Here is a 22,419-nt window from a genome sequence, read left to right as displayed (position 1 = left end):
GCATTCACAATCAATAAGAGTACTCTGATAAACGATCAATACAACTTTTATCTATGACTTACTCAAACACTAGTGATCACACAGCCTATTGACGCCCAATAGGTAGCTCGTTTTTCCCGGATCATATAGTAGTTTTCACAGTCTATATAATCGATAATACAATACACTGATTCATTTATATCGATAAAATACTATAGGATGCGATGTAGTTTAATATCATACTTATAATACCAAAAGTAGTTATTGCGTAATAATACACAAAAGTAAAGTGTAACTCACAGCGACCGCTATTTCTATATTCCTATACGTAAGCGCCAAATAAGTCGATCTTTCAAGGGTCCTCATGTCTTGATCCGGTAGCTGGTTTCCTTGCCGGATTTAGGAAACAAGCAAACATAAATCGAGTAAAAATCTAATTCTAAAGACGTTCTAAACATGAGAAAAACTTATACGTAACTCATATAGTTCTAACCATGTCTAATTTCATTTCATTCAATCTTTGCTTATTGATATGACCATACCACCTCGATATAGACTTTTGGTTTATAACTAAACCTAATTCTTTGACATTGAACTATACATTCAAACCTCGCCGTCAAACGATACGACATACGTCCATTTCTTTGCTAAAACGAAGTCCAAATGTTCCTATTTATTCGCGAAACACTACGCCCAAGTTCTGTGCATCGGAAGGGGTCAAAAACGACCTAGGGAGTCCGGGTATGGCCTTGGTACGTCATGCCAAGCCTTGAAAAATCGTGTCAAGGTGTGTCGCGCCGCGAAAGAAGCCTTCGCGTCGCAACGCACACCCTCGCGTCGCGCCCAAGGCTGGCACGACGTGAGGTCGGGGCAGCAGCCCTTAGCTGCACTAAAACACGTCACGATCCATTCCCGACATGCTTAACATTCTCCCGAGCATATTTGATAATAAAACAATACTTAAATGCTTCAAAAGCTTAAGAAAAACGCTTAAAAACGAATCAAAAATGTAATCTCGACACGATCTCGCCGAACCCTAATCTTTTTTTATAAAAAAAAAACCCATCAAATACAACCAAACAAACAGCAAACCGACTAGCTTACCTTGATAGCCTTTCGTTCTAGGATCATTTTGCCACAAGAACTGTTGAATTTGGTCGAGAAACGGGAAAACGATGAATCACCGAAGTTTAACGATGAACTGATGATATTTAGCTTCTGAAACTTCAAAATGAAGTTGATGATGAAGTAATATATAATGGATAAAGTACATTTAGGCTCAAACAGCTCAATCTCGTACTTTAATTCAATTCCTTAATTAACGTCCATGTCCAATTTTAAAATAGTATCGGAATTATACGAAACTTTACCAATAAATTCTTAAAAATATTTTACGGACGACAGCATAAAAAATTATTAGCTCGGGACCTACACTTTATTTTATTTTATTTTTCTTAATCTTTCCTTAGTCCCGCTAATACCCGCTTTAACGAATAATAATTACCATATAAGATTATTATTTCGCGATCGACTTAACAAACTTATTTCGACTATTCTCAACTCAATTTCCAATTCCGACCTACTTGACCTAAATTTTTGCAATTTAGGACGTGTGGCACGATCTAATACTTTAAAAATTTATGGGTTATTACAGTAATAACACCGGTTATACAAACACGAAAGAAACCGACATCGTCCCTAACTAGCCAACCATAACCACCAGATATATCACTCTCAAATAATCTCCATTTACATTGATCTTAAGCCAACCTTGCTTAGTATTCCTCCATACTACTGCACCATCATTCTGATTGATCATAATATTGACAGATAGCAACCCCTAGTATTGTCGTTAACGATAGATTAAAAAGACTCATATTTATCATCCTACGCCAACTTATTTTGATGCTTCCAGATACTTCAAACTATCATTTAATCATGCTTGAAATGCTTAGCTGGCATTCATACTCCAATTCTTATCAACCAATTGGCAAACGTTCCATCAACTTGAACCGTCACACCTACTAGAGAAGAAAGTAAACATTGTTAAATAGTTCTGTAGTTAATAATAATGTGCCTTGTAGTCTTTCTTCTAATTCACAAAGTTATCACAATACCTTAATATTAACTTGCCTACTACGCAACTGAGTTCTTGTTGGAAAAACCTTTCTATAAGCCCTCCAAACCACATCATTGACTTTTGGGGTAGTGTGTCACGTCCAAATTCCCTTCTAAAGACCATTGTTCTAATTCCACACTTTAAACTCTGAGTCATTTAATATAGTTTTATAAGAGCTCTTAATTAATACACCTCGTCTTTTGATAAATCCCTAAATCAAACATTTTCTTATCTACCATTAGAAAGCTTAATATTTCTTAGGCCAACTGACCAAAAAAGGCCAAACCTTTGAAAAAAAGTTCATAAAAGTCCAAACCTTTCAATTTTATCTAATTTGTCCTGAAACACATGATTTTATTTCAATAATGTTCAACTACGTGATTTTTCTCATATGGCGTCGTTGTGGCATGTCACACATCAGCGCCACATAAGTAAAATTGTGTAGTTGGACATAATTGAACTAAAATTGCGTTTCAGGACAAATTAGATAAAATTAAAAGGCTTGGACTTTTATGAAATTTTCATTAAAAGTTTGACATTTTTTTATCATTGGGCCTATTTCTTATTAGAGCCACATCATTCACATTAATTGAACAACTCATTAATAACAACATCATACTATTTTCTTCTACCTATTTTCATCAATGATAAAACCTTTGTATGCTTCAGATCCTCGCTAACTGAAGAAGAAACATATATTTGACGTTAATTTATACCATTTATATAGTATATTTTAGTGTCTTGTTGCATAAAATGGAGGGCTTTACTCTTTTTGTTTTTTTTAATATAAAATATAAATACTTAAAATTTTTAGAATGTTAATGAATAAAATAGAGCTTAATTGCAAAGATATCCAAATTAAAGTGATTTGCTTCATGCCTAAAGACAGCTAAAGGAGTTCCTAATCAAACAGGTCAGCTTGGAAAGTACACCCAATCCAAATCAATCGAAATACGCAAGACAGATGCTGAGCCGGCCCTCGACTTCAGGCTGAGTCAAAGTAGTCCTAGGTAGAAGAAGGAATTTTAAAGGCTTTCTACACTAGTGATGGACCAGTGCAGATGCTCAAATTCGTTTCTAAATCGGTGTAGACACGAACTAAAGAGATTTGACTGTTTTTGAAGGTTTCATAAGTTTTTATGAACACTCATGGATCTTCCATATCGATATATCCTTGGATCACAATCAAGAGTATTTTCTTGGTCAACACACAAAAATGTAAATTTGGACTTCACTCAAACTATCTATCAAAAGAAAATTCATAATGCAACTTCACTTAAGCTACTTAAGGCAATAAGATATATCAAACTTGATTATCACTCAAGATTAACTATAGAAATAAAGATATTTTTCGCTTGAACATCGTTCATCTTGTAATTAAAATAACCCCATTTGGATATATTTAGAAATTCACTTTAATATTCATTTTTTATGGATATGGACATCTCGACGGTAGTTAAACCTGCAAAACAATATAGATGGCTAATTGGACGGTGATCATCCGATTAGCTTTCTGATGCATAAGTCTGCATTGAGTTTAAGGAAGAATTATTTATGAATTATCATTCAGTTTGAATTTCCCTGAATTTTGATTATTTTTGGGTGGATGGCCTTCCTTTGTTAGATTTGTTCCTTTTGGACGATTCGCCTTTTCCTTAATTAAGATTTGTTCCTTTTAGGTGAGTTGTCTTTTTCTTTATTAACATTTGTTCCTCTTCGGCCAGTCGCCTTTTTCTTTATTAAGATATGTTCCTCTTGGGCGAGTTGCCTTTTATAATTTCTTCCGTTATGATTCGTTTGTTTTTTGGCGTAAAAACTTCCTTTTATGATTTATTAGTTTTTGAGCATTTTCGCCTTGTATGATTTCTCCCTGTTATGACTTGTTTGCTTTTTAGGCATTCCCGCTTTTTTTTGTTTGTTTTTGGACGGTTTACCTTCTTTTTATGATTTTATTGGCGTTTTGCCTTCCTTTATTCGTTTTTGGCGTTTCGCCTTCCTTTTATAATTTTGTTTATTGGGCATTTCGCCTTCCTTTTTGTTTATCAAAGAGTTAATCTAAACTCGTTTTTGCGTTGAGAATTAATCTAAACTCTCTTGATTTTCTGCTAAGGTTATTTTAAACCTTAAATTTATTTTTAGAATCAATCTGGATTATTTCAAGGGAATTGTTGGGGTCATTTTCTTGTCTGAGAAGACGGAGAACTTGATCGTCTAAGAATACGACCTTTGTCTTTTCAGACGAGGAAACTTCGTCTTCTTAGACGTAGACAAGGCAAGGAGCAGATCTGCTCCGAGGAAGAGGAGGAGCTACTCCAACTCCGCCAGAATAACATTGATCGAAAAAAAATGGCAGCGGACGGGTTGGTTTTGATTTTAGGTTTGGTTAGATGGTTTTAGATTTGATTACATAGTTTTAGATTTGATTAGGTAATTTTAGATTTGATTTTATTGAGTTTGATTTGATTAGATTATTTTAGGGGTATTTTAGTCATTTTTGAAAAGGACATTTGTGATTGTGAAATCGAAATTTAGGGGGTTTTCTGATTAAAGACGGTGGTTGATTATAAGCCTTCTTTTTATGATTTTGTTTATTCGGCATTTCGTCTTTCTTTTTATTTATCCAAGAGTCGATCTTAACTCTTTTTGCATTTGAGAGTTAATCTAAACTTTCTTAATTTGTTTATAAATTTTTTAATTTTTAATTTTTTTTAGAATCAATCTACATTTTTTTGAGAGAATTGTTGGAGTTATACTTTGTCAATTAGTTTATTTTGATGGGGGTACTCAACCCTTTTCTTCATTAGATCTTTGTCTGTACTGTTTACTAATGAATATTTGAGTTGTATTCGCACGTCCTTAGCAAACAGGAGCATAAACGTGAAATTAAACTGAACTGACAAACAAAGCTATAGAATTTTTTTTGTCTAACTTTTTTTTATTTGAAGTTTCGTGCCAAACTGATGAGGTGAATTGATCATTTATTCAAACGGTATATTTCATAAAATAAGTTAGAGGGAAGCATAATAATATCAATTTAGCTCTCATTTGCATAATTAAGTTTTTTATAATTTCTAATATTTAAAATATAATTTTTAATTTTTAATTAATCATTATAAATCCGTAATTTAAATTACAAAAACATAAATGGATAAATTAGACTGTGAAGGCCTAAATTTTCATATTGCAGATGGCTTAAACTTTATTTGAAGTTCAAAACTATTCTGATTTTACAAACACTAAAGCAAAAAAAATAAAATTGTATATACTTTTCCAATTTGCTGAAAAAAGGAAATCAAAAAAAGGGCCCAACCGGGTTCGAACCGGTGACCTCTTGATCTGCAGTCAAATGCTCTACCACTGAGCTATGGACCCAATTGTGATATCTTCCAAAATTTTCAGATCAATAAACAAGAAATCCGGTTAAGGTAAGCTACAATGAACCAAAATGATTGTGATTAAATTGGTTGACACATATCTACCAACTAATTTTCTAAACAATCCTTAATCCCATAATTGAACTATTGGAAATCAATTTAGGATAGGATAATTAGCATCTAATTAATTTCTGGCTCCTACACACAAAATTGACAGTTGGTACAACTTTTTTTTTCTTCTTCAAAATTAAAAAGTTGCCTTATAAATCCTAGTTGTGGCATTTGATAGACATAGGGTTGGCAATCACTAAGTTTATAGTCGAAGATTTAGGCCATGACCCACTAATAATTAATTTTCTTTTTTCAAATTAAGGCAAAGTATATTATTAAGTTGATCATTGATCATGCTTTAGAATCAAATTAATTTAGGATTTTTGGGTTACAGAAGAAAAGAGTTGGAAAGTAGTTGGGCTAGTTCATGTGGGCCTGTCCAGCTATAACATTTTAATTTTCTTTTATTAACAATTTATCTTGCTTATAGCTTTATAAATAAGCTTCAATAATCAATCATGGAATTTACATAGTATTTTACAATGCATAGGTCATATCCAACTAGGCTTATTTTCTGCTTCTATTATGCAAATATTATATAATCCTATTTTTGAAGGAAAAACTGAAGATTAGTCATGCAATTAATAAACAAACTTCTTATTTATGTTATTTTTATTTTATTATGGCCTAGTTATCTCAAAATATAATATCTTTCTGCTACATTTCAAACTTTTCAAAGTGTCAATTTTGACATATTATTAATGTCCAATTTTAATTATATTTATTTTTTAAAATTGGATTTTTTTTACTCTGAAAAATTTAAATATGTCATTAATATTTGACATGTAGTCTAAATAAATTTTAATGTTTTTAAAAAAAATACTAAAATTTGGGATTATACATCAAATACGAAGTATATATTTTAATATTTTTTAAACAGAAAATCACTAATTTGAAATGATGAGTAGAATTGAAACTACAAATTAAAAAATAGAATAAAATTGATCATTTTGAAAATTTGAAATATAAACAAAAAGTATTGAAATAATGAGATATTTTTATAGGATTAAGCCTTTTATTATTCGTAACTAATTATAATTAACTTGTTTACATTCCAATTTGAGAATTAATATCTCTCTATTTTAAAGTGGGTTTGGTTCAAATAAATTATGTAGAATTAGTCTATGAATGAAAATATTATATTTAGTGTATGTAAAATTTATTAATTTCAGGATTTATTTTTAATTATTTTTAGAATTAATTTTATTTATGACAAATGAATTTACAGTACAATTTAACTAATTATGAGATTAACAATAATTCCAATACCAATTGCTACAAGTTACAACTAATCCATATGATATGTGTTAATCTCACTATGTAAAAAAGTAGGATATAAGTTGTTTTCTATGATCATTATTGTAACAAGAAAATTTATATATCTGTTTTTAGTTTTTGATTTCCCAGTAGAATTTTCAGGGGATATACATGATTAACATATAACAAAACAAAAAAAATATGTAACACATAATATAAAAATAAATAAGTCAATTAGTACAACTGTTAACTGAAATCACAAGCATATAATTTTATAATTAGGAAGTATCTTTTTATTATTATATCTGTCTCGAATAAGCATTACATAATTTTCGCTGCATATATATTTAATGTTTGCTTGATAGAAATAAAAAATAAATAAGAAACAAAAAGTAATAATATATAAATTATACATTTATACAAATTAACTACAGTTTGGTAAGGATAAAAAAAAAGTTATGAGTTTTAGTTTTCAAATTATAAACTGAGTTGATACAAATGGTAACTTAATTAACTACAATGAGAAAAATAGATTTCTTTTTTAATTTAAGTTATTAAATAAAAAGAGTAAACTAAAATGAGAAAAACTAATATTATTAACATTCCAAGTCGTTTCTTGGTCAAAATATGCATCTTCACGTGATTAAATATGTGTAAAATAATTTTTCTGTTTTAAACAAAATAATCTGAAATTACAGTGTGAAATCTATTATATTCTCACCAAAACCAAATCAAACAAATTTTAAAAAACAAAGGCTATTCTTAATTTCTCACCAAAACCACATTCTAACCATTTTCTTATGCACTTCCTGCCAGCCAATACCAAGCATTGAAATGGTCAAATTATAAGTAAAGTAGCCAAACACTCGTTTTTCGAAAATTCTATTTATTAGAGAAAAAGTCTTCCGAAACCTAACATATTTATTTAGTCAATAAATATATGCCTCAATAGTTTTTTCCAATCAACACAATAAAAGCCTCAAACTCACTCACATCTCTTCTCAACAATCTATCACCAAACACACAAAATATGCAAACCTTACCTCAGAAGCAAACTAGAGAAAGGCTACCGTTTCCGATCAGCGATACCGGAATCGGAAAATCCAACAATATGGGTAATCGGGTTCGTAGAATTCATTATTATAATTTAGCTCCTCTTTCTTCTTCTTCTTCTTCTTCGGCTAGAGCACGATCAATTTGTACATGCTCGAATAAGCCGGGTTCTGTAAGGTGTAGCAAACACGGTTATGTTGTTCCTAATGATAAAATGAGGAAGCATCAAGCTAGTAAAGAAATTTTAAGAAGGGCATTGACACCGCCTCATCGGAAAATGAGCCTCCGGTGGTGGAATTTCCGGCCAACGCCTAGTCGACTTTCGAACATGTCGATGGCTTAAATTGTAGTGCTCTTTTAATTTCTTTTTAGATATATTAATGCAGCTGTAGAAGGCTGTTTTGTAATTATTATGTAGTTAAAAAAATATAAGTATATTTTTATTTTCAACAATATTTTTTTATTTGCTGGAAAATTAGCAGGAAATTCTTGCAACGTTCGATCTGTTAAATCCATCGGGAAACCTTGAAGCTCTGTTTTGGTAATGAGAATTTAAGAAGTTGACTTTATTCCTTTTTAAGGTCAATCTAAAATGTTGACCTTTTCTTTAATTTGCATATTCAGTTCAAAAACAGGAATGCCATAAGCAAATTAAATAAATGTAGCCTAAAGTTTATGTAGGGATTAATTGCATCCATCCGGTTTTAACTTTTCATAAGTTTATTAATTTAAATTTTTTTGTCAAATTTAATATTAGACTTTAAAAATTATAATCATTACAATGCTTCTAATTGATTTACTATATCATCGCAATGTAAATTGTATAATAATGGATTTTGAAGTATCTTAGTAGATTTTCACTTTGTAAAATTAAATTTTAAAGTGATTTAACGGATTGACGACTGTAAAATTTAATTCCAAATCTTATCCGTATAGACTATAAACCATATTATACTCAATGCGGGGCTGTTTATTTTTTTAAGAGTGTTTATCCCATGCATTGGTTGTTTTATGTTATAATTACAACAAGCTAATAAACATTTGCGATAGAAATTTTTTATATTACTAGTTTTACATTACGTGCTACGCACGTGGCGCGTAATGTGACTTGTTAATTTATGTATTAATTAATTTTATTATAATTATATTAATATCTTTTTATTTATAATCAATATTAAATTAGTTGGAAATTGTATTAGAATATATTTTTATAAATTGGATTAAGACTATTAATTATATTGAGTAACCATTACTAATAAATAAAGTAATAATAATAAATGTATATTCTGTTGATTTTAATATTTATTGCATAAGCACGTTTTTATATTTATAAAAATATTATTCCATTTTACTCAATTATATATATTATTTTTTTCTTAAATTTATATTCTGCGTGTAGTTTATTTTTCATTAAAAAACTATTAGCATACTGAACTAATTGAATATATAAGGAAGTTAGCCATACATTCATGATTCATACATAAAAACCACATTTGCTATCATTTCATATAATCTAACATTAACAGTGTCATTATAAAAAGAAAAACTGGTACTGTCAATGTCATATACGAATATGAAGTGTGTTTATAGGTGATTAAAAAGGCAATTTTGTTAGAGTTTTGAATGTTCTTACTCAAATCAAATTGGAATTCGTTGTTAAAGTCTTGTAGTTTGCAGTGGATAAAAATCCTATTACTCCAAAAAATTATTTTGACATAGATTATAAGTATTTTATTCTAACTCTAATTGACTCTAATAATTATCTCAATATTTTTTTAATTAATAATTATATTTTATAAAGTAAAAAAGACATTAATGTAAATATGCCTACCTCCATCCGTGCTTACGTGTTATGCACGTGGCCCGTAACATAACTCGTCAATGAACATATTAAATAATTAACTTAATTTTATTAATAATATCTTTAAAATAATAAGATATAAATTTAAATAATAATATATTGATCAAATATAGTATTTTAATTTTGTAGTTCAATCAAACAAAAAGATAAGTATTCCTACTAATTTGGAGACAATTTAGTTGTTTTTTACATACTAAAACTAAAAATAAAAACTAAATTGGAGATAATTTAGCTACCTATTTTAATTAGGACTTTAATTACAATAGTGATTAATTAAATAACTAATTAGTTAATGACTATAAAACCTTTATTTAGTAGTAAACTGAAAAGGATTATTCAGTAAATTTGCCTGTCCCCCCCCCCCCCATCCGTGCTTTTATATGTAGTATAGATTATTTAATTTTTTTATTATTAGTTTTTCCACATGACTAGGGCACCATTAGTTTGTTACACGAATGACATGGCGCAACAATTGAGTGCAATAATTTTTCCTTTTTTAATTGCCTATTATTAATCAAGAAATCAAATTAACAAGTTTATAGACCGAAAAAAAATTCCCCGTTTGAGCAATCTCTCCCAATAAACATGCCACAATTAGCAATGACATGAGCAACATGATTACAAGTTCTTCTAACATAATGAAAACAAATTGAACAATCAATTAAGATAGTGAAAAAATCATCAATCACAAGCTGAACATGGTCGATAGCATTGTCTGTGTTTAAAAGTCTATGAATCACCTTTCTGAGTCAGATCGATACAATAATCATTTCAACACAATTTAATACATCAGCTAGCTTCAACCCAACTAATACTGCCATAGCTTCAGCAATCGCAACGTTAATCATACATTTCAGGCCAGCCACTCCGCTTTTAATCATAACACTTGTATGGTCTTTGCAAACAGCCCCAGCGACCGAGTACTTTTTTTCCATAGAGAACCACATAAGTGTTCACTTTCACCACTTTGAGGGAGGAGGCTTCCAAGACCGATCATCAACTCCAACAGCCGTCGTTTGCGCCTGGATCGAGGAATCATCAACACAAATCGTAGCTGAAATATGACAAAACAACAAAGAAGAAGGCGACCTTTTTCAAAAACGCACTACAACAAAATTTACATATAGGGGCGGTTTTTTTGTTCAGTAGGGGCGGTTATAACCGCCCCTACAAGCAGTAACAGCATTTTATAGCCCGCCCCTAAACCGCCGTTTATCCCGGCGCCACTACACTGTGCGGGCGGTTTTAGCATATGGTTTTTTTTGGGGCGGAAATGTAGGGGCGGTTCAAACCGCCCCTACAATAACAAATTCTTAAAAATGAAGGGGCAGTTCAAACTGCCCCTACTGTCCGGAACTTTTGAAAAACGGAGGGGCGGTCCAAACCGCCCCTACTGTCAAAAAAATTCAAAAAAAAATATAGGTAAAACATCCCGGACCTGCATTAAGCCAAAGAACCACACATTTACTGCTGAATAATTAAATTGATTAATTTTACTTAAAACATTCCTATAATCAATCAATTGAAACTCATAATACAGTAATTAACTGAAAAAGAAGCAAACTATCTTCTAGGCTTCAAGGATCGTTCATTGGATAAAATAATCTCTGTGTTATTTTCCGTCATCTTCTGCGTTCTATGTTTGTGAACTACAGATCCAATTATGACTATCAGAGGAAGCACAAAACATTCTAGTAAATAACAAAATCAATCACCTTAATATATACAAAGGAAAACATAAGTAAACAAGCTTCAATGAAGTCAAAAAAATTAAAGCTGCTTACTTCCATAGTTTACCAAGTTCAAAACCGAGCTACGAGCAGCACCCTGCAACCAGAAACCAAAAAAATATAATAGTAAATACTTTCAACAGTTATTAATCAACAGTCGATATTTCATAAGATTGTGAAGAGCTCACTTCTTTTCTGTACAAGCATCATAAACAGAGCATATCAAAACAAAATAAAAAAGAGAATTAAAATCATTGAGTCTTTAAACTAGACCTTCTTTTGTCTATGTCATGGTGTGAAATCGGCCGCTCTGCTCCTGAATTATATGAGGCCGTGATGGACCTTCTGCTGACTGGCATTTCTAGCCCGTCTTTCTAGTCATGTGGTTATACGTGTCGAATTTCTGCTGCTCTTCATCGTCAGTTACGGGTGCTTTTCCGGTTACAACGTTATGAGCTGCGATATAATTGAATTCACAATCATGATAAACAGAAATTAAGCAACAAGAAAAACAGTGGCAAAAGAAAATTGATTTGGAGAAAATTAGATCCAATTGCAGGACCCCCCAAAAAAGAACAGGATAATACACTCGATCAATGTCCCTAACAACATAATGCTACTAATATATAACAACTGAGAGTGTGTGTAATTGTAGAGTCATGCTTGCTTGAAAGTCTTTTAAAATCATCACCCAGGAAATCCTGGTTCAATGCCCGACGACGCAAGAAAATAAGTACCAGCAAAAGAATCTATAGAATCAACTTTTTGTGCATGAAGTTAATGAACATACCTGAGACATGCCTCCCATAAAAAATCCATCACGGAATGATTGATATGGACCTTGGACTATCTTCTAACGCATATGCACTGATATCTTGCACTAAATAAAAATATGTTCTAATTAAGAATTAAATGATTTAAAAAAAGATTGCTAATTGCATATGACTAAGAGATTAAACTCAAGGCTAGAGGTAACTACTTGATACTGCTTACAATAAGTTCCAGGAATTGAAAAATCAATTATAGGTACATCAGCAAGAAACTACTTTAATGAAACAAAAACATAAGAACACATTTATGGATCAAACAAAAGCCCTCACCATGCAGATCGAATCACAATGTTAGAACTAAGTGGGCAAAGAAGCAACCGCAATCCCATATGCATCATGATGATGTATTATTAGAGTTCAATTAACACAAGAAATTTGATCATTAATACAAAAATGAAGCTGCAGGTGCAATACATAAGGATTTGCTGAGACAAAGCAGAAAATGAGATAACAAAACATATGGATGAAATTGAAAAGTGCGAGAAACAGTTAAATAAATTAAGATTCAAATCTTTTTAAATATTAATACAAAATTGGTTTATGTTTCAAAACTGTTTTAAACAATAATTCAATGATAAACCCTAAAAATGTATACAAAGCAACAAAGAAAATTGAATACCTGATATAGCAACGATTTAGGGTTAGATTAGCTACAAATCTAGAATTTCCTGGAACAAAAAATTCAAAATCAATTAATTCTTAATTAGAACACATGCATCTAAAATTTGAAATCAATAAATTCTTAATTAGTACGATATTATTTTAATTGTTCTAGATGGTCCAAAAACTTAACCAAATAGTTGGATGTCTTTTGACTTTAAAGACCTAAACATAGATGCCATGCAATCAACTAGATTAGTACTCGGTAAAAAATCAACACACAGACTCAACGGACACAATAACAAAAATCTGTGAACCTCCTCGCACTCTTTAAGGGCATGAGCATCGGTCTCGTTGCTAAGACTACATCTCTGACACGTTTTTGGCAACGTTTGCATTCTCTTCGAAAGATTGGAATTAGAGGCCAAAGACTCCTGACTAATACGACATAGAACATGTTTGACATTTGGTTACACCGAACACCACCAAACTAACTCCATAAGTTCTATGTTGTCGAATCACCGAAACGGGTTGCTCTACCTCTATCCACCAATTTACGAGCTTGATAATACCCGGATTTGACTCACTAGAAACCTTTTTTCTTCGGACGCCATAACAATTTATCCAGAGGTAGCCTATTACTAATAGGATTTTTTATAGTGTAATAAACTCTCATCAGAGAAAAACCTAATTAAGCTTTTCCACACTAGCCGAATTCTTATCACAAAAAAGCAACCATACAGTCCTCTGGAATTTTGAGTCTGCCCCACCGGTTTCATATAATCAGCCGTAATAAACCAATTATCTCTTCTGACGTCAAGTGAATGGTCGTTTACAATTCTCCAAGCAAGACCCCCCCCCCCCCCTCTAACACTCTTTTTCCCTTCAAAATACTCTACAAATTAAAACTAGACCCTTATTGAAACCTAGCATGTAGGAAATCAGAATTTGGAAAATAATTTTCCTGGAGAACCTTCGCACAAAGGGATTTCAAGTTATGAACCAATTTTCAAGCTTGTCTCGCAAGCATCGCCAAGATAAAAGGTCTAAAGTCACTGAATCCAAGACACACATCTTTTTTAGCCATATATTGGCCACAAGCTAAACCACGAGATTTTCCATCTATCTTCCGATCCACTCCACCAATTTAGTAAAAACACTTTACATTTCAGTGCAAAAGAAAATAGGCAAAGCAAAGCAACTCATGATATACGTAGGGATGGATTGACCTATAGGTTTAATCAGAACGGTCCATTTTTGATAAAACTAAGTCGGTCTAAAATATCACATTGATTACACTTTTCGAAAATGGAAAGATCATTGTCTTGTAGGTAAACCCACTCTCTATAGTAGACACTAGAAGTTAGATTAACATCTTCAATGGTCGGAAGATTTGGCTTCAGCCTATGCCTACGCCACTAAACTAAAAGCTTATTTGGAAAAGCCTGGGGAAGAGGAATGTCAGAAAAATCAGAAGGAAGATCAAACCTTACTAGAGGGAGAGTCAGGGAAGTTTATAACATCTCATAAAACAAAGATTAGATAGAGATAGCCACTAGAAATACATATTAATTGTCACGTGATCAGACCGAATCCAAGCAAATTCGTAGGCGACCAAAGTCTCAATTATTCCAAAAAAATAGCCAGCCTAGGAATTATGAGAAATAATCAATACTAAAAGGTCATCTATATCTAGGTATACACATATAGATTAGTGTTAGGAGATTTATCACAAGTATACGGTAGTCAGACAAGTGAAATAGACTAATTTTACATGTAACGTAGGGTTAAATTCAAAAAAGAAATGGCTAGAAAAGGTTCTAAATATCCCAAAATGGCTAATCCTGACGATTTTAAAAAGTTTGGCTAACTGACAAAACCCACAAAACTTTAGTATTAAAAAGAGATTAGCCCTTTTTTTAATCGTTTTAAACAATCCATAATTTGATTAAAACGTCGAAATATTTTACTAAACCGATTATTTTTCATTGCATTGCTCTTTTAATCATTTAAACGTTCTCGTGTATGGTTTAAAGTCCGTTTAAATCAATTTTAGACAAACCGTTCGAATTTAAGGCGAAATGCCTAAACCCGCTTCAAATGACCGTTCTACGACTGCATAGCATAGGCTATGCGATCACTCGCCAAATCAATAATAACCCATTCAAATCCGCTTTTAAAATGTTTAAAACATTGAAGAATTTGACGGTTTAGCAGGATAAACGTAAATTAATCAAATATAAACCATTTTATATAGTATTGAATCTGAATTCGTGATTTTACCTCGTATACTTGCGGATTATCAAAGACAATTATGTTAGAAACGATGGATATTAAACTCTACAGGTCACCAGGCTTTTTTCAAACTACAGAAAGGGCACTAAGCAAACTTTTGTTACAAAATGGTCACTGAACTATATCTTTTGTTACAAAAATTTCTAGCAAATATCAAGGGATCACAATCTTTCACAAAACACTAAAGAAATAATAAAACTGAGAAGTATTAATATATTTTTTACTGTAGTTGAAACAGTTAATAAAATAACTTAAAGACTTTATACCCATTAAAAAATAAAATCTGAAGTATAAATTACAATAATAACATAAATACTTTTTTCGTAATTGAGGAGGGAGAAGGGCTTAAAGGAGGAATTAAACCCACGACTTAGCAGATTGATGCTCATCGCTTATACATTGCATAAGTCATAATAAATTTGGTATTCTCTTATGGATATTAAACTATTAAATAATAGTCAAATGTTTAAAATATGTATCACCTCTGCGTTTACTATTAATTATATCCTAACCTTTTAAAATCGTTAATTTTATCCGAATTAGAAATTTTGACTTTTAAGTGTACCTATGAGTACTAATATTGTCCTCTTTTCCGTTTGAAGAAAATTCTAATATCTTTTTTTATATTTAGCATATACTCTTGTTTGCACTGGCCTAAAAACAGGTCCTGTCTAGGAGAATTTCAAGGAGACATGTTAGTCCAAGAAGAAACAGCCACAAGCCCAAGGGGAATATTTTAGAAGGCCATATCCGAGTATGAAGACTTGCTGATAGCTAAATTAGATTAGGACTTTTTTATGTTTATTTCAAAATAAAAATGTTAACATCTTATGGACTGTTAGCTTAGTTATGACTCTTATGACTATAAGTAGCTGAGCCATTTATTGTAGAGGAATTTGTACAAAACACTCCTATTTTTTAAACTGTTTGAAAGTGTTTTTTAGAAACTTTTTAGACTGTTTGAGACCTATGTAAATGGTTTGAAACTGTTTTATACTGTTCGAAACCTTTGTAAACGGTTTGAAACTGTTTTTTGAAACTGTTATTTTTTAAACTATTTAAAAGCGTTTTTTAGAAACTGTATTAAACTGTTTGAAATTTTTGTAAACGGTTTGAAACTGCAATTGAAACTGTATTTGAAACTGTTTGAAACCGTTTTTAATAGATTTTTAATGAGAACAAATAAATTAATAATTTACAGTTTTCTTTGTTTTTGGAGAAAGTTATGATCGTTAGATTTGAATTTGAAGTGAAATTTGAAACTATTTGATTACGAATTAAAAATTCGAGCGGATCGAAATTAAATTTGAAAGTCACAATAAATTTTTAAAAAGTAATGATAGAATTAGAAAAATCAATTTGTTGAATTGTTATGAATTGAAGATTTTGAATTTAATTGTTGGTTTGTTATTGTTTTTTTCACTTTAAATGAGATGAAGATGAGAAGAAGAAGAAGAAGAAGAAGAAGAAGAAGAAGAAGAAGAAGAAGAAGAAGAAGAAGAAGAAGAAGAAGAAGAAGAAGAAGAAGAAGAAACCATGGATAAAACATATTAGGTATAAGTGGAGTATAAAAAATAAAGCGCGGAGTAAAAACATAAGTAGCTGGCATGCTTGGGGTATGTAAATCAAGTTAGAATTTTAAGGTTATCAAATGCTAATATTTTTCTAATATAGGTAATTAGCTAATTCTCTCTTTATTGTATTGAAGTTACACACATTTTTATCAACAAACAACAAGTTCGGGTTTTTTTATCTCAATTTTCAGATTGAACTTAATTAAGAAGTAGTTCTTGATATCTTTCTCGCTTGAATTTTTATGGTTTCCATATTGATCTTCATAATCGTAGTTGTAGAGGTTATATCAATTACACCATGTGGTCGTACTTTGATTACAACCCGATTAAAGCATCAAATCTTAAAATACTTATTTATAAATTCAAGATTCGAATTTGGTTAGTTCCTCGTGAATAACTAAATAGACTTTTAATGTTATGAATGGTACAAAAACGTCTTTTCCTCACAAAATTAAAAATTAATATTAATAATCCATAACAATAATTTTTTGTGCAAATTACTCTAAGACCCCTTATATTTGTTATAATGCACAGTTTGTTACCTCATGTTTGAAATTCAAATAATTTGGTACCTCGCTTTCAATTCCGTCAACAATTAGGGACTTTTGTTAGATCCACTAATAATTTGGTATTGACTTTAAACCGATTTGGTACCTCACTTTCAATTATGTTAACGATTGGTACCTCACTTTCAATTATGTTAACGATTTGGTACCTCATTTTCAAACGATTTGGTACCTCACATTTAATTCCGTTAACGATTTGGTACTTATATTTAACAGAAAGTTGTAAATGTTTGCAAAATTAAAACTGAGGTACCAAATCAATTTCAATCCACATATTCGATTGGGTTACACTTGCTAAATGTTCTTGATCTTGGAATGTTAATGTGTTCCCCACTTATTGGATCAACAAATATAGACAAGCAAATCAACCTATTACAAGAAGGTCTAATTATTTAAAAACACCCATCTTGAACTTTTTTTTGTTTACACTCCAACTTAGGAAAAATTTCAATTGTACCCTATTTTAGATTTTTTGTTTTCACCTCTACCCCGAAGCACTAAATTAATATTTTTTCATCTGAAAAAAAAATTATAATAGTCCTTCATTTTTAACCTATATTTTAATTAGACGTTGATAGTATTAATTATTTTTAACCTATATTTTAATTAGACGTTGGTAGTATTAATTATACAAAAACATCATTTTCTTTGCATACTTCAACTAACAATACTTATTTAATTTATATTAATTATCAATAATTTTCTTTTACAACAGAAATCATACAAAAAATTGAAATTTACATAAAATAAATTATTTTTTTTATTTTTATTCCGATTTTCTTGTCGAAAGAGGAGCAAAGTGCTCCTCCTTTGATGGAAGGAAGGACTCCTTCCTTCCATCCATGGAAGGAAGTAGATCTGTGCCTTCCTTGAAGGAAGAAGCAGTTCCTTCCTCAAGGAAGGAGCTCGCAGCTCCTTTCCTTCCATGGAAGGAAGGAGATCTGCTTTCTTCCATCATGAAAGGAGGGGCATAGTACTCCTCTTTTCTTCGACCTCAAGAATACCTATTTTTTTTTTAAATTTACTGACGGGTTTTTAAACCGAAAAATTATGGTGGTACATCAGAATTTTTGTTTAAACTAGTTTTTTTGGCCACGTGCTACGCACGTTAACGATATATATATGACCCGTTATTTAATATTATAATTGTATATTTTTTTAATAATATATTATTATTTAAATTTTATTAGACTTGTATTTTTTTATTTGTTTTGTTTAATTATTTTATAAAATTTTAATTTCTTTTATTGGAAATGTTAAAAAGTTAGAATTAAGCAATAGATTTAATTTTGATATTATTGTTATTAAAAAAATAATAATACGATTGAAACAGATTTATATTATTTTTCATTGTAAATAACTAATAAATATAAAATATCAAAGCTTTAACATAAATATTATAATATGATTATTTAATATTAATGAAACTCGTCATATTCTTTTATATATAGTGATATATCTGTGCAATTCCTATTAGAATTAGGAATTTAACATATAATAATAGTTGTTGCACAATTCCTTTTAGGATTAGGAATTTATAACATAATGGTAGTTACTGCGATAATTATTTTTAATATGTTTTCTTTATGGATTAGGAATGTCATCTTTCTATTTGTTAAGTACAAATATGTCAAGGGTATTTTTGTCCGTGAATGGAAGTGTTCCCCCCGCGAATACACTTTTATATTTGTTATAGATAATTTAATTTTTTAGTGAATGTTTTAAAAATAATTAATTGCTAGGATTTATTTAAATATTTTTAAAGTTTAAGGATTTGTTTGTATTTTTTCAAATAAGAAAAAATATGACATAACCCTTCTATTTGTTGTTATTAACATTTTTATCCTTAAATTATTTAAATTGTCAATTGTACCCGTAGAGGGGGTATAGATGAAATCGAAAAACCTAAAATATGGTACAATTGAAATTATTATTAAGTCAGGGTGTAAACGAAAAAAAAATCAAGGTGGGACGTTTTTAAGTAATTAGGCCTTACGAGGATTCGAAGCATCTAAACCAGAAGATTCAAGTACTTGGTTTAAAGGTACTAAAAACTTTGCATAAAGGTTTAACTGAACAAGATAAATAAAGGCAGGGGCGGAATCAGACTATATGCCTGAGGAGCATCCGCCCCTGTAAAAATTTTTGTTTAACAAAAACACTCTTTAATTTTATTTTTTAAATATAGTTATTTTTATACATTTCTCCCCATAAAAAAGAATTTGTATGATTTCGTCCCTCCATTTTGCAAAAGCTAGTTCCGCCCTTGAAGGGTTTTCAAAGTGTACCGGATCCGTCAGATCTAAGCATGATCTCAAATGATGATAATGATCTCGCAGGGTGAAGCTTGACAAATTCTGGGTCTGAGATTGAATCACGTAAGGTTTTAAATAATATATTAATGTTGATAATTATTACAAAAAAAATTCAAAAAAGAGTATTATAAAAATTAAATTTAAAATCGATAATTAAAATATTAGAATTTGTGGGGAATATGGGTTTTTAGTACCATTTACAATATTAAAGGCCTATTAAGAGTATATGTCAAATATAAAAAAAATTATTTAAACTTTTATCAAGGGGAAAAGAATTCAATTTTGCCTCGAACTTAGTTTTTATGAGTAACTTCATATTTTGAGTAAGAAAGTCGTCCCCGGTTGAAAATCGTGAGTACAATTAGAAGTTTTTTTATCAAAAATGGTAATCAATTATTTAGAATTTTAATTGTTAGTTGTTAGTTACGGAGGCGGGATTTGACCCACAACCTCTCAACTCAATGCACCTTTAGTCAACCAAGTTAGGCGCACATTGGCTTACTATTGAAACTCAAATGCGGTAGTTTGATAAAAAGACGATTTTAGAAGGTTATGATATAATTGAAAATAAACACAAAGGTGGTATATCTTTAAAATATTTTGTCGACCACAAGAAAAGTGACTTTTAGTAACGGTCTATTATAACGACTATTAAAATCGTTACAATATATATATATCTTTCATAGTGACTATTTTAATATAATTTCTAAATATAATTATTTTACAACGCCCAATAAGATCGTTATTAAAAGTTATACTTTCGATAACGACTTAAGTTATATCATTGTTAAAAATAATTTGGTGAATCAGGGTTGAAATTAAATTCTAATACACTTATACATTTACTGAAATTAAATTCTAATACATTTAATTATCGGATATTAAACTCTGTAGGATATCAGACTTTATTCAAATTACAGAAAGGTCATTAATAAATTTTTATTATAAAATAGTTACTGAATTATATCTTTTATTACTAAAAGATTCGTCTATATAAAACATATCGTTTTCATGCTAAAACGCTACATTTTTGCTTACTTGGCGAGCCGAAATTACAAAAAACAATATAGTTCAGTAACCTTTTTGTAATAAAAGGTATAATCCAATAATATTTTTATAATTCACAAAAAAATTAGTATTCGTTTTAGAGAAAATAACAAAAATACAAAAAAATCTGATGTAATATACACTAAATGCAAATAAAATTCTAAATATAACATTTGTAACAAAAAAGGGTATATCTTTACATTTGTACCACAACGGTACCGCCGCGCGTCATATATCTGACATGTTATAGATGTTGACGCCAATATTTTTAAAACCGGACCGGAAAGCGAACCGGCTTCATCGGGGGTTCATGGTTCGACCGGTTCAACCGGGTTGGATCGGATTTTTTTAATTATAATATATATAAATTATTTAAATTAAAAATATATAATATTATAAATAAAATATATGATAAAATATTAATACTGATATATTTTAAAAACATTATTTGTAAAATATAATTATAAATGGACACTTTTTAAAAGTATATAAAATAATTATTTATATGAAAGAAAATAATAATTTTTAAATTTTTATAAATAACAATTATTAAACTAAATTGTATATAATAAAAAATTTAAATAAAAAATAGTGATATATTCAAGTAAAATTAACTATTAATATGTAAAATATAATTTTGACTGATTTACAATGATGATATATTTAAATAAATTTGATTATTGAATGATAGTGTTGTGTTACTTTTATAAAAAAGAGAGGGCGTGTATTGGGAGTAATATTTTTGAAACCGGACGAAAATTAAATAGGCTTCATGAGGAGTAATTCAATTTGAATTTTTAATTTTTAATACTAATAATAATAAAAAATCTAAAAAATATGATTTTTTTTCATGTATTTATGTTTAGTTTTAAACATAAATTTAATTATTTAACTAAATTAATAATAAAAATAAATTTTGATTAATGAAATATATATGTTATATTTATTAAACAAGTCTGTTAATTTTATAAGGCAACCTGATACTTCAAAATGTCTGCATTAACAAATTTTATTTTTAAATATCAAATTATTTTAAATGGAAAAAGATAACAAATTTAAATGAAGTGCATAGGTACCTAGAGTAAGTGACATAAAGTGAAAAGTCTAATCCACGGTCAAATCATGTCTGCCTTTAGAAATAAGAGAGATTCAAAAACCGGAGCGGTCCGATTTTGTCTATGAACCGGATTTTTCCGGTTTGATCCCATTCTTATCCGGTTTTTTAAATATTTGATTTTTATATTTAACCGGATCGGATAGATGGCCGGTTTCTGGTTAATTCAGTCCGACCGACCGGTCCGGTCCGGTTTTAATAACATTGGTTGGCGCATTCATTATGGCTGATAATGCATGCGTCAGTCTCCTTTTTGAATTTTTTTTAAATAATACAAATAACTTAATAACATATTTATATAATTTAAATATATTAAAATTTGTTATATATAATTTTTTAAAAATATTAATATTAATTTTCATTTTAAAAATATAAAAATATATAATACAAAAATAATATAATTTTATAAATTATTTATCGGATACATTATCGATACATACTGTGACAAAGCCAGCTCCAAATTTAAAGTAGGGCACAATTTAATTAATAAAAATTAAAATATCATATCACGAAAAGTATGATTATTAAACTTTCTAATATAAATTAATCTTATCAAAAGTAAAAAAATAACATTTACAAAATAAAAACACAAAC

At 29.8% G+C, this 22,419-nt stretch overlaps 1 protein-coding gene, 1 long non-coding RNA gene and 1 other non-coding gene across 3 annotated transcripts; 1 reads left to right on the top strand and 2 right to left on the bottom strand.

The window, feature by feature from the left end:
* Positions 1–5,398: 5,398 nt before the first annotated feature.
* On the bottom strand, positions 5,399–5,470 carry TRNAC-GCA (transfer RNA cysteine (anticodon GCA)). Its single transcript has one exon. It is a non-coding gene; the product is annotated as a tRNA-Cys (tRNA).
* Positions 5,471–7,758: 2,288 nt separating this feature from the next.
* On the top strand, positions 7,759–8,462 carry LOC126669726 (uncharacterized). The gene has a single exon (XM_050363272.2). It carries the CDS (start codon positions 7,871–7,873, stop codon positions 8,234–8,236), a length of 366 nt encoding a protein of 121 aa, XP_050219229.1. The 5' UTR covers positions 7,759–7,870; the 3' UTR covers positions 8,237–8,462.
* Positions 8,463–11,761: 3,299 nt separating this feature from the next.
* On the bottom strand, positions 11,762–12,785 carry LOC126670518 (uncharacterized). The gene is made up of 3 exons (XR_007638746.2): positions 12,585–12,785; positions 12,275–12,364; positions 11,762–12,185 (listed from the first exon to the last, which is right to left on the bottom strand). It is a non-coding gene; the product is annotated as an uncharacterized LOC126670518 (long non-coding RNA).
* Positions 12,786–22,419: the final 9,634 nt, after the last annotated feature.

This window comes from Mercurialis annua, linkage group LG2, assembly GCF_937616625.2.
Source record: "Mercurialis annua linkage group LG2, ddMerAnnu1.2, whole genome shotgun sequence".
Lineage (NCBI taxonomy): Eukaryota > Viridiplantae > Streptophyta > Magnoliopsida > Malpighiales > Euphorbiaceae > Mercurialis > Mercurialis annua.
The sequence above is the reverse complement of the archived record's forward strand: the minus strand, read 5'-3'. Positions and strand labels throughout refer to the sequence as shown.